Source organism: Mchenga conophoros, linkage group LG20 (assembly GCF_057382185.1).
Source record: "Mchenga conophoros isolate Kocher_MC1m ecotype Shallow Benthic linkage group LG20, M_conophoros_male_GT1.1, whole genome shotgun sequence".
In the NCBI taxonomy this organism is placed as follows: domain Eukaryota; kingdom Metazoa; phylum Chordata; class Actinopteri; order Cichliformes; family Cichlidae; genus Mchenga; species Mchenga conophoros.
Window position 1 is genome coordinate 4297211 of NC_140545.1, and position 11665 is coordinate 4308875.

Below are 11665 nucleotides of genomic sequence, written 5' to 3' on the forward strand. Positions count from 1 at the left end.
GGAAATTTTTAACACAGTTTCCAATACAGCTGCAGATGTTTATTATTTTACTTTGCACACAGAAACGAAATTATTTCACACAAACCAAAAACTACCAGAGTCTAAATTATAATCTTTCTCTAGGTTGTTCTTAGCATGCTACAGTCTTACTTGAAAGTGTCTCTTCTGCAGAAGTAGAATTGTTTTTGGTCTGCAGCCTTACAAGCCTCACATGCAGTGCATTCCTGTGGAGAGCTCTAGTGATTGTCTTAGTTGAGACTACAATTCCCAACTTGACTAAATCATTCATGAGTGTGTTGACGGTTGTTCTGGGGTCTTTAGACACATTCCTCACTAGTTTTCTTTCCAGAGTCTTTGAAATCTTTTGCTTCCTACCTCTGCCAGGCTTGTTCTGTTTTGGGTGCCACTCTCTGAATTTCTTCATGATTCTTGACACTTGGAAACTCTGCAATAACTTTGCATGTCCATCTCCTGCTTTGTGAACATCAACAATTCTTTTTCTCAAGTCTAAGCTGATTTCTTTTGTTTTTCCATGATGTTTTCCAAGTGACAGCAAAAACTCTTGCTGAAGTTTTTATACTGTGTATAAACTGGACAATAATCTTCAGTTTTAACTTGATTTTACAGGCTAATAATATTGAACCTGGTATTTTTTTTTCTAAAATAATTGTGTTATTGTGTGAAAATAGACCTAATTCATGCTTTCATGTTTAGAAATGCTATGTTGAAAATCCCTTGCTCTGTTAAAAAAAAAGAACTTTTGACAAAACCTTTTAATTTCATAGGGAGGATAATAATGTGATATTTATCTGTAACAATCTGTTGGCATTCTCCGGCTGTTTGAACAGAATCATACTCTCCATTGATTTGGAAATGCTAATATATCATGAGAGACAAAAAGGAAGCAATCCCGCTCACTCAAGTCAAACCATAGCTCCTCTTTTAAGCTCCAGATATTGTTTACACTGTGTTTTGCCCTTGCTTGCTGTCATGCCTCGTGTATCCGTCCCTGCACAATCTTAGAGCGAATCTCACCCAGCAGATTAATTACCGCTTTAATTTGTTTTGCTCTCTCAATAGGGTTATTGTTAATGAACTTCCCTACGCTGCCATTTCCCCTTTGACTGGATTAGGGAAATTATATAACAGCAGCATTGTCCCTACAAGTAACAGCCCGAGCTGGTCTGTCAGTGTCAGCATGCCTGTTTCGCTAATTCAATATACTGTAGTGACAGTGTGGTTCTGCAACGAAGACACGGACACAAAGGTGAAGTTAATGCGTCTTTATTTCATGCCTCTACATTTCATAAGAAAGGACAAACTGTAGATTTTTCAATCCCTTTTTATAATGAAGCATCGTCCCTCTAGTGTTTCCCTCTGTCATAGATTATCTTTCAAAATATAATGCATTATCTACTCTTATGTACAAAGTTTCTCTACCATGTTTGATGTCCTGAAAATTATTCATCACATTAAAATGTTAAGCGAAATGAATACATCAACACTATGTAGTTACATGTACATTATTTTGCACTGGGAATGGGATATTTGCTCAGCAACTTACACAGTTTAATTATCAAGACCACAGAGACTACTGTACTCAAAATAAAATAAAATAAAATTGAGATGTTGCTATTCAAAATATTTATAAATCCCAGAGTTATTGTTTTATTTTATTTAGTTTATTTTACAGAGCTTGGCTTTAATAGTAAATAAAACTCATGACACAGAAGTCAAAGGATGGAATCAGCAACCATTTCCTGTTCTTACCTTCAAACTTTCAGCTTTTGGTGTGAGAAAAATAGCGTAGTTTAGAAAAATGAAAGAGTCTTGTAGAAAGCTGTGTGTCCACGATGTTGATATGGGTGCTTGATACTTGCTTCAACCCAGCTGGACATGCACTGTGTTGCAGGGGTGTGTAACTGTTGGAGATGATGAGGTGCTAGGATCAGTCAAGGGTCGTGTCTTGGCATGGAAGCGATGGTGTAAACACAACAATCTGAGGATCCCTTGTGCTCCATCTTTAGCGCTCCTTAGTTAATGCCAATATATGAGGGGTTAAGGTAGGAGAGGAATTTCTGCAAAGTGGAGAAAGTGATAAACATGAACTAATTCTCATAAATCATACATGAAATATTTTACTGTCAGTCTTTTCTGGAATGTGAAACTGATCATATCAAGCCACTGAGGAACTGCTTTTTGCTTCTGATTATCTTCCTCATCCTCAACAGCCTCAATTGGTCCAAACTGATTATTTCTCATGCCGTTGCTTGGCAATGTAGGATGGCCAGACATGATGAGGTTAAGTTGATAAAGCTGGGATCTGATCTTGACTCTATTAGTCTTCACTGACACAGGCTCTGGGAGCAATGTGGCGTGCTCGCTACGTACCTTCTTTCCACTCTGCAGCTGCTTAGAAGAGACCGCAATCCTTAAGGTTTTCTTTGATGATGATGTCTGTCACAGCGTTGAACACAATTTCCACGTTTTTTGTGTCTGTGGCACAAGTCAAGTGAGAGTAGATTTCTTTCACGCCCTTCTTCATGTTCAGCTCCAGGAACTGCGACTTGATGTAGTTGCTGGCATCGTCGTATGTGTTGGGGCCTAAAAGAAAGCAATTGATCAGGGGAGAAGGTTCAGAATAATTACTTGTGTTATATGACGTGACAGGTGACGTATTTGCATCGCGGCTTACGTTATAAGTTAATTTTCCTTCTTTATTGCTATTTGTGTTCTGGTGCCATGTACCAGTCTGGTTTCCATCTCACTGTTTGCCTGACAGATGTGGCCTACTGCTAAATTCTCCTTCTTCAAGCCTGCCACATGCCACAGGTATAACTGAAATCCAAAGCACGCGATCTTACCGTCGTAGTCTGGGAAGCAGATGCTCAAGTGGACTTTCTTGATCTTCTCTTCAAAGAGATCCTTCTTGTTGAGGAAAAGCACGATGGAGGTCAGTGCAAAGAATCTGTGGTTGCAGATACTGTTGAACAGATGGAGGGACTCGTGCATGCGGTTCTATAAAAGTTAGAGTGAACGCAGAGTTACTCACTGACAAGTTTCTTTGTGGTCACTTAGGACTTAGGACTAAGACTCCTTGACTCACCACTTCATCGTCCTCTACGAGCACCATGTCGTACGCACTGAGAGCTCCGCAAAAGATGATGCAAGTCACACCTTCGAAACAATGGATCCACTTCTTTCTCTCTGACCTCTGGCCACCCACATCAAACATCCTGTTCACCACAGAAAGTCAGAACACACTCACTAAGTACCTGTGAACCGCAGACATGTAAGCTTTAGCCAGTTTCCCAGTGACTCACCTGAAGTGCAGCTCTTTGCAGGAGAACTGCTCTTCAATGATACCAGTTGTTTTGACTCGAGATCGCAGCACATCCTGCTCAGTGGGCATGTAGTCTGCCTTGCAGATTCTGTCCATTTCATTGAGGTAGCTGATGATTCCAGAACAAACAGTACAGCAGTCAGTCTTGGTATATGAAATCATCTGTATTTATAAAGTCTGCATGAGCTGACTCTTTAGATTTACACATATGACATCGACTCACTAGCCAGCAGAGTCATTGAGCTGGTACTCAGCAGCTCTGTCAAAGGCGGCCTGCACTCCAGAGTCTTTCCACAACTTCATGATAACATCAGCCAGCTCAGGAGGCATTGTGCCTTCCTCTATAGAGTCTGACAAGTTTTGCAGCTTCTGTGAATCCACCTGTGGTTTTGTGCACACAGAATAAAACTCCATCAGCATGGACAAAGTGCTTGGAATATTTATAGTGCAACATTTAATGTCAGGGAGAATGAACTCAACAAGTTTATCATGTCTGGTTTTTATCTCTTAAGTGTAACTTGAGACCTGTCCAGATGATGCGCCAAAATCAATGCCAAGCATCTCCATGCCTCTGATGATAGCCAGAGCAGATTGCAGGATGTTGCCATAGATGATCGCTCTGAACTCCAGTTGTTCCTCTTTTGTGTAACCACCTTGATGCAAAATCCTGCGAGCGAGTAGAAGAGTGGGGGCAGAAGTGTTTTAACTCAGGAAAAAACTTTCTCAACAATAACTACTTTAACTGAGCTGATGGGCAGAAAGAAAACAGCCGAGAGGGAGAGGGTGCCACCTTGTGGTGTCTTAGTGATCTCCCTTTGGTTTCACTGCCAAAGTTTAACCAAGTGCACAAAAGAAGTGCTGACGAATTAGTAAGCGGATGTTTGCCTTGTTAAGCTTTCGTAAAGGGCTTCACTGCAAATGAAACAGACAGAGATTGAAGAGCTTTAGCCAAATGGTCGAATTCATGACTGATGGGATTAATAAAAACTCCCGAAAAACTCCAAATTCCCATTGTCTACCTGTGACAGTGAATGACTCAAAGCTACCATCAGCACTTATTTTAACACTTACTTCATTTGTTTAACGATGGTGCTCTTCCCCGACTCACCAGCACCTGTGGAAAAGAGAACAAAGGTTAAGATCCTAAATTTCATACTATGAAGATATTTTACTTTGCAAACACAAGACAGTGGGCAGATAAAAACACTAAATGTAAATATATTGCATAAGAATGCCAGGTGCACTGATATATAAGTGAAGAAAATACAATAGAAGTAGGATGAGAAATGCAAAGTGGAGGAGATGGATTTTAATGTGCATTGATACATCTCTGATGTGTTCTGACTCTCAGTTTCTTGCAAAGCTTTTTTGTTTTAACACAGGACACCGAACTAGCCAAAGCTTAGATAACAGAAGCAGCAACGCCACAGCTCTCATAGGAGTTTTTCCCCCTGCTAAACTATAAAAAAAACTCCCTTATTTATTATTATTATTATTATTATTATTATTATTATTATTATTATTATTATTATTATTATTATTTTAAATCTCACCCACTAATGATTAGCACTGAGCTTTTGTCGGCAGACATCACCAAATGTTGGACGTCTGACATAAAAACACTGAAACCAGCTAAAATGACAGCAAGTTGCAGTAAGTACATGCATGCATACATAATGAGTGGCGTGCATTTATGTAAAATTGACTGCAGAAAAGCCTCCCTGCAGATCAGGCTCCCTCCAACACTGTAAGCTAAGTTAGGCCAGAAGGAGTTTATGCGTCACAGGACACCCAAAGCTGACCGTCTTGCTCCCACTTGAGCCACATCACTTAAGCCATGGACAGACTTAGTGCTGAGCATTTAAAACCTTTACACATGCGGCTCTAAAGGAGGGAAGTTGGTTTTTTTAAAGAAAATACAAATCCACGAAAATATAGAATATCAACAGTGAAATCACAGCCATTTCTAATATGCAAAACTGTTTGGAAAAATTTACACTCAAGGCCTATATTTTGTTGTTACTGAGGTTTTTTTGTTTTTGTTTTTTATGTTACGTTTTTGCTTGTGTATTTTTTTGTTTACTCCCTTGATGGCAGAATCATCACAAAATTTGTTGTCAGCCAGTTTTATTACTTACGGACTGAAAAAAGTTCATTAAGACATCTAAAATGCTTCAGCTGTTACTTTCACCATTTAGCAGACAAGTTGCTCGCTACTGAAATCAGCTGCAAGCCTGTGGAGCTGTAATAAAACAGAGTTTGGGATCCTCTGTGGTCTTTTTTTTCCCTGTTTTCACAATATCCCCCTGAGACCACGTGATGGCTCTCTTCTTACCTGCCCTTACAATCTGATCCATGTGCAGCAGAAGAAGCAACATCTCTGTAAATCACTTGCAAGTCTATATTAAATCGCTGACTAGCTTTTCAATCGCAAATGATATAGCAATTTAAAAAAATTGCTGTCAGAAAAACACAAACCACTTTCAAGACTAATTTGTACAAATGAACAGCTTAGGTTCCCCCTGTAGAAGTATAAACGTTTGTGAGTTATTTTTGCTGATTTCTCAGAACAGAACACATTTTATACATTTTGTGCGAGCTGCAAGTCAACAAAGATCTCACCAAGTGGATCTGCACTAAACTGGTTAGTTAATAGGATTGACATATCACTGCCAGGCTGTGATTCATTTAGACCAAAGGCTGTGATCTTTTAAGCACCAATGTCCTTCCATCAGAAGTGAAGAGTCATTTTTAAGTAAAAGTCAGATGATTATTAGTTCTTTTCACCAGTAGATTTCTAAATGCAATATGTTATTTTAAATTCCATGCATATGTATTTACAGATTTCCTGTTTTCTTTTTGAAGATCTTTTCGATAAACGTGAAATTCTTCCATTTTTTGTGACTGATGTATTTTAAACATGATATAATAAGCATAAGCAGGTGGTAAAGATAGGCAAACATTAGTCTAAGATTTGCTTTTGCTCTACTTTTCAGTTATGGAACTTGCAATTTCCAAAATGGCCTTCATCACAGACCTGTGGGTATAAAAGTTCAATCTGCTTTCCTATCTCTCTAATCTCTCGCCTCCCCTGACCTCATGCCAATGAAACAGCTCTAACATCTTTTAACAAACTAAGAGTTTATATATATATATATATATATATATATATATATATATATATATATATATATATATATATATATATATATATATATAGTATCACCATCAAATGGCTCCTATGCAACACTTCATCAAGACATTTATCTGTACCTGATGACTGCAGGTAAATAAATTTCTCCATTTTAAGGTGTTTTTGTAACGTTACATTCATTATCTTTCACACACCAGTCAGTCTGAAACTAAAAGAAACATATTTTTCTGTGCATCTGTTTAACACTTTGGATCTGCTCTGCAAACCAAAACCTTTGCAGCCAAAGATGGAAAGTTAAAAATTACTTTTTACTGAATCCTCCATGAGAACAGGTAAACCCTGTTGGTCTGAGCACTTCTCCTCTCCTGCAGTCTAGGATGCACAGCATAACTCTATTCAGGAGGTCACTTACCAAGCAGTAATAGCTTGACCGTTTTAGACTCCTTATCAGCATCTTCTTGGAGTTGTTTTTCCAACTCCTTGGACTTTTTGTCCTCGGCGCTGGCTCCTGCACCCATACTTTCTTCCTCCTCAAACTCAAGATCCTCAAGGAAGGAAATTTTGATGGTTGTCTGAGAACAGCTGCAAGAAAATCTGGGTACGACAACTAATCGTTGTGAAAGGCGATTTTCTAGCGGAAGGGGATTGGGAAGGAGGAGTCTGAAGCTTCCGGGCCCTGCTTGATTAGATATGGCTCTCTCAAGGATCAAATGAATTCACCTGCTCTGGCAAGCAGAGATCCACCCTTTAATTACTTGCCTTAAAGCCTGACTTATGAGGTATCTCTTCCTGATTGGCCAGTCAATCCATTTAGTATAATGAGAGCAGTGGTGAATGATGTAAAGAAAATGAGAAAATAAACACATTCACATACTACGCAACAACTGTGTGCATATTGGTAAAATTCACTATATAAATAAATTACCTTGATTCCACAACAATGGCGTTATTATAGCCGTGCGTAATATATTTCATCTTAGATACAAGATTCTGTTGTATCTGTAATATCTACTTACTGATGTGGTAACTATGTTTAAATACTCTGAGTAGACAACGCTTTTACTGCGATGCTTTTTTTAAAAAAACAAATGTGTAGTTAAATGTGTATTTCTTTTCCTCCTTGCAGTCCTTCCTGCCTGTTGGACTCTTTACTCTGGGTCACACGGAAGAAGCAGGGAGGGGGAGCATTAAAGTCTTATAAACGTCTTATAGTTAAGACGTTTAAATCCCAGGTGGTGTGGTACCTGCTAAATGCAGCAACTGTCACTGCACTATGCTCTTCAGTGGGGTCTCAGAGAAAACACGTACGTTCCTTGTTACATGTAAATCTGTGTGTGTGTAAAGGGGATCTGACACGCTTTAAACAATATGAGAAATGTTCCTGTGGGATACCCTGAAGAAGAGCTGCGATGATACTGTAGGTGCAGTTTCTGGAGGATTGGAGGAATTGATTGATGATTCCTGCAGGGCTGATGGTTTGAAGTCAATGAGCCAAGTATTCAGCACGTGTTACGTCCTCACCCTCCATGTTAGAGGACTTAAACCATATTTGAGGTTACTAGTTCAATTAGAAGACTGAGTGTAGACTCAGACACCAACAGGGTGTTTAAAAAGTTGACTGGTTTTCTAAAATTTATCGCCCCAAGAAAACATGAAAGCTTCATTTCACCTTCTTGCTTTGGATCATTTGTTTTCAGATGGCGTTCTTGTGACGATAATTAGGCCCTGCCTCTTCCTGAGTGTGAGCTGGGACAGTCACACTAGTTCAATAAAATCCATCAAAGATCAATCAGTCTCTGATATTTAAAAAAAGAATAACTTCAGTATATTTAACGAACATATGAAATTTTTTTCCTTCATACTATGAATATTTTCTGTCTTCTGGTAGCGTTTATGAGTGTCACACTCCAAAGTCTTTTTTAGCATCATTTTTTCTTTTTAAACCCACTTTGAGGATCAATATCATGGGATATGTCATAACCTCAGTGACAACTCTACATCAATTTAATGTCTAAGCAGAAGAGAGGTGCTGGTACTGTGGATGTTTTCTCTGTTTTCTAATAAGACAGGAAAAAAAAACATTTTTAAAAGTGTATTATGGGTCTTTTTCAACATGTGGTATATGTGACTGGTCACAATACGTTGTAGCATAAGGTCTCATTTATAAATAACTTTCTAATATAGTCATATGTTACATGCAAATGCTGATCACACTGAGTTTAATGTGGATGTTTTAGTTGATGTAATCATATAATCATCATCAGTTTAAAGGCACTGGATTTATTTTGACAGGAAAAAAGGTATAATCTTCCCGTATTCACCTACTCAGTGTACTGAGGCTCTTTGAAGTCACTAACATGTGTGTGTGTGTGTGTGTGTGTGTGTGTGTGTGTGTGTGTGTGTGTGTGTGTGTGTGTGTGTGTGTGTGTTATGTTGAGATGATGGGTAATAAGAAATGGTCACGTTTCACTTCAAATGTGTAACATTTAACTGAAAACAAGTACAGGTAATAAGTGAAAGTTTACTGACGATCGATTTGTTTGTACTTTTAAAATAATCAGTTTCCTAATCTGACATATGATTTTCTGAAATAAATCATATCCATTGCATATAAGTCCTATGATGTGTGTCTTTTACTGTTATGGGCACTACAGCCTGCAACATGCTGCACAAAACACATCCTACAAGCCTGTAACATGATAAATCCTTATGCCTGCAGCATTATCATATGCATGGAATAAGAGCAGTTCTAAATAATTAAGTACAATAAAGTAATGTTTATATCTACTGTTACATCAGTCAATTATGCACTACTTTGACGGGCACTGCACAACTTTTCAGACGAACTCGACAACTTCACTCGCAAGATATTGGCATGAAGAAGAATTAATCAAGTGATCTTTATAGATATATGCTGTAAATAATATATTCATGTAAAAGAAAGGTATTCTCAGTGATTACAAGCCCTCTATTTTGTTTTAAAAAGTTGTAAGAAAAAACTTAATGCTCAGTTAATAAATAAGTAAATAAAATGATAATAAATTTATGAAAAATGGCTGCAGAGCAGGTAAAAAACCCTTTTTTGTCACACCTCCATCGGCAAAACCAGAAGAATTAAAAAGCATGTTAAGTCATAATTTGGAGAGTATTTGTATTCGTATTAAATAAACAAATTAATATTTAATGATTAAAACGAAACCCTGTGTGAACTTCACACGCACAGAGACTAAAACTTCATATTACAAGCACCAAGTCATATTAAATTACAAAATATTATTGCGTCACTGCCATTAGATTGTGGCTGACCCAGGATCAGTTTTTCCAACACCCTGCTGGTTCACCAGGTGTGGTGATGCTAAAGTGCTTAATCACAATGACACAGAAATATCTGGTAGTCAATTTACAATAATTAGAATAAACGATGTCCTCATTCTTGTCTAGTGTGTGATAGTAAAACACCACAAAGCTGCCAGATGGAGCGATTACAGGTGCATTTGTTTGCTGTGTTCAAATGAGTATTACGTTAGCAGGTAGTAAGGAGTCTGTTCAACACCCAGCTCCTGCTAGACTGCACCAACATCTGCATCACTGCATAAAGCTTTTTCATTAAAACAATACATACATGTATATGTATAAATATAAAGGACAACTTGATGTGCATGAATAGATTTGTAAGGTCTGCGTAATTTTACCTTTGAGCTGTAAAAGTTGCCAGTGCTGCCAGTATTTTTTAAATGTATATTTGCAGCTTTTTTGAGTTTCTTCTAAGTTGGGCGGGTTTAATGGAACTTGAATATGTTCTACCATCAGCGCAAGGTCCAGTTCAGTGACGTCAGGGTCAAATAGGCTCAGCAGGCAACCAAAGGATTGACAGAGAGTATTTGGAAAAGTGTGACCTGTGAGTGATGATCCTGCAGAACAGGCAGATTTCTTTGTAGAATCCTGAAAACAAACGCATCACACACAATTCCTCCTATACTTATAAAATGCTCGTGTCTTGTTTTGAGTAAGTATTTTCTAACAAGAGTCAAATTTAAGCATTAAATCCCATCTAAGAAACAAGAGACTCTATGTTGTTGTTTTGCTAATTATGCACTCTGTATCCTCAATCAGTGCATCAAAAAACAGCACATACTGCTACTCATGTCTGCACCATGTCAGCATCCAGTTTTGTCCTGCAAAATTATACTATTATTGTTCTCCTTACTGCTTGCAGTTCTGTGTTTGAGATTCAAATGGATGACTGCTTCCAAGCAGGCTAATCGCAGTGGCACATCTATCGATGGGGGCCAATCCCATTAAGCTGTAGAAGGTGTAGCCCTGCTTTGTGCTCAGTACCTTCATCTCTGATCTGTTGACGAGATTACTCGCAGAGCCTCAGATCAACCTGAGAGTAGGAGTGTGCTATGTTACATCACAGTCCAGAAAGGGTGAAATATAATGCAGCTTTGCCTCTCTTTAATTTGCCTGACTGAAACTTTGCCAACATAACAGTTGCAGATCATTTTATTATTATTTTATGGCATAGATTCTGAAGTTCTGATTCTTCTTGGTAAATCTGCAGCTTTGGATTGCAGAGCTCCAAACACAATCAAACTTGCTAAATAAGCAGGCAACTAACAAGATCAGAGACCTCTGTGAAATTGGCCATGTGCTCTTAAAACCTTGGAAAAATCCGATCGCTCTTCTGATAGGAACACACTAGCATTTCATTTGTAATGAATCGTCTTTACTCTCCTGAGTGTGAAATCCTCAGCAGGATCCATTACAGGAGGTTCCACCCACTGATGAGCTCATGAGGTTGAGTCCACAAGCTTTCTCACAAGCCTGCAAGAAAAATAAGTGAACTCCCACTCATGACACTGGGAACCGTGTCATGATGCACAAGATGGTATAGTAATCCTCACTGATGAGCAATCATGCAGCAAGCTTGATCTCTATAGAAATTGTATTAATTTATCTTTTAAGTGTGCTCTATGATATTTTACATAGAGAGATTTTTTTGCAAACTTGCATGTATAAATAAGGAATGTCATCTCCTAACTATCCCACACACACACACACACACACACACACACACACACAGACACACACACACACACACAGCTGATCCTATGCAGTTTTTATGGCTCAGAGCTCATGTGTTTACATTTATTGTCTGAATATGT

General features: G+C 38.3%; 1 protein-coding gene across 1 annotated transcript; it reads right to left on the bottom strand.

Moving 5' to 3' along the window:
- Nucleotides 1-1268: 1268 nt before the first annotated feature.
- gnat2 (guanine nucleotide binding protein (G protein), alpha transducing activity polypeptide 2) lies at nucleotides 1269-7228 on the bottom strand. Its single transcript, XM_085260966.1, has 9 exons — nucleotides 6910-7228; nucleotides 4415-4457; nucleotides 3869-4010; nucleotides 3567-3724; nucleotides 3324-3452; nucleotides 3107-3236; nucleotides 2865-3018; nucleotides 2392-2604; nucleotides 1269-2078 (listed from the first exon to the last, which is right to left on the bottom strand). Exons 1-8 carry the CDS (start codon nucleotides 7013-7015, stop codon nucleotides 2414-2416), a joined length of 1053 nt encoding a protein of 350 aa, XP_085117092.1. The 5' UTR covers nucleotides 7016-7228; the 3' UTR covers nucleotides 1269-2078; nucleotides 2392-2413.
- Between the last annotated feature and the right edge of the window lie 4437 nt (nucleotides 7229-11665).

Bases quoted from the DNA above. Each gene is read 5' to 3' on its own strand.
- gnat2 (XM_085260966.1), bottom strand. From the start codon at position 7,015: ATGGGTGCAGGAGCCAGCGCCGAGGACAAAAAGTCCAAGGAGTTGGAA. The intron at 3,453-3,566 runs GTGAGTCGATGT...TGGAATCATCAG, and splicing joins CTCAATGACTCTGCTGGCTA to CTACCTCAATGAAATGGACA. The intron at 2,605-2,864 runs GTAAGATCGCGT...GCTTTCTTTTAG, and splicing joins CTGCTTCCCAGACTACGACG to GCCCCAACACATACGACGAT.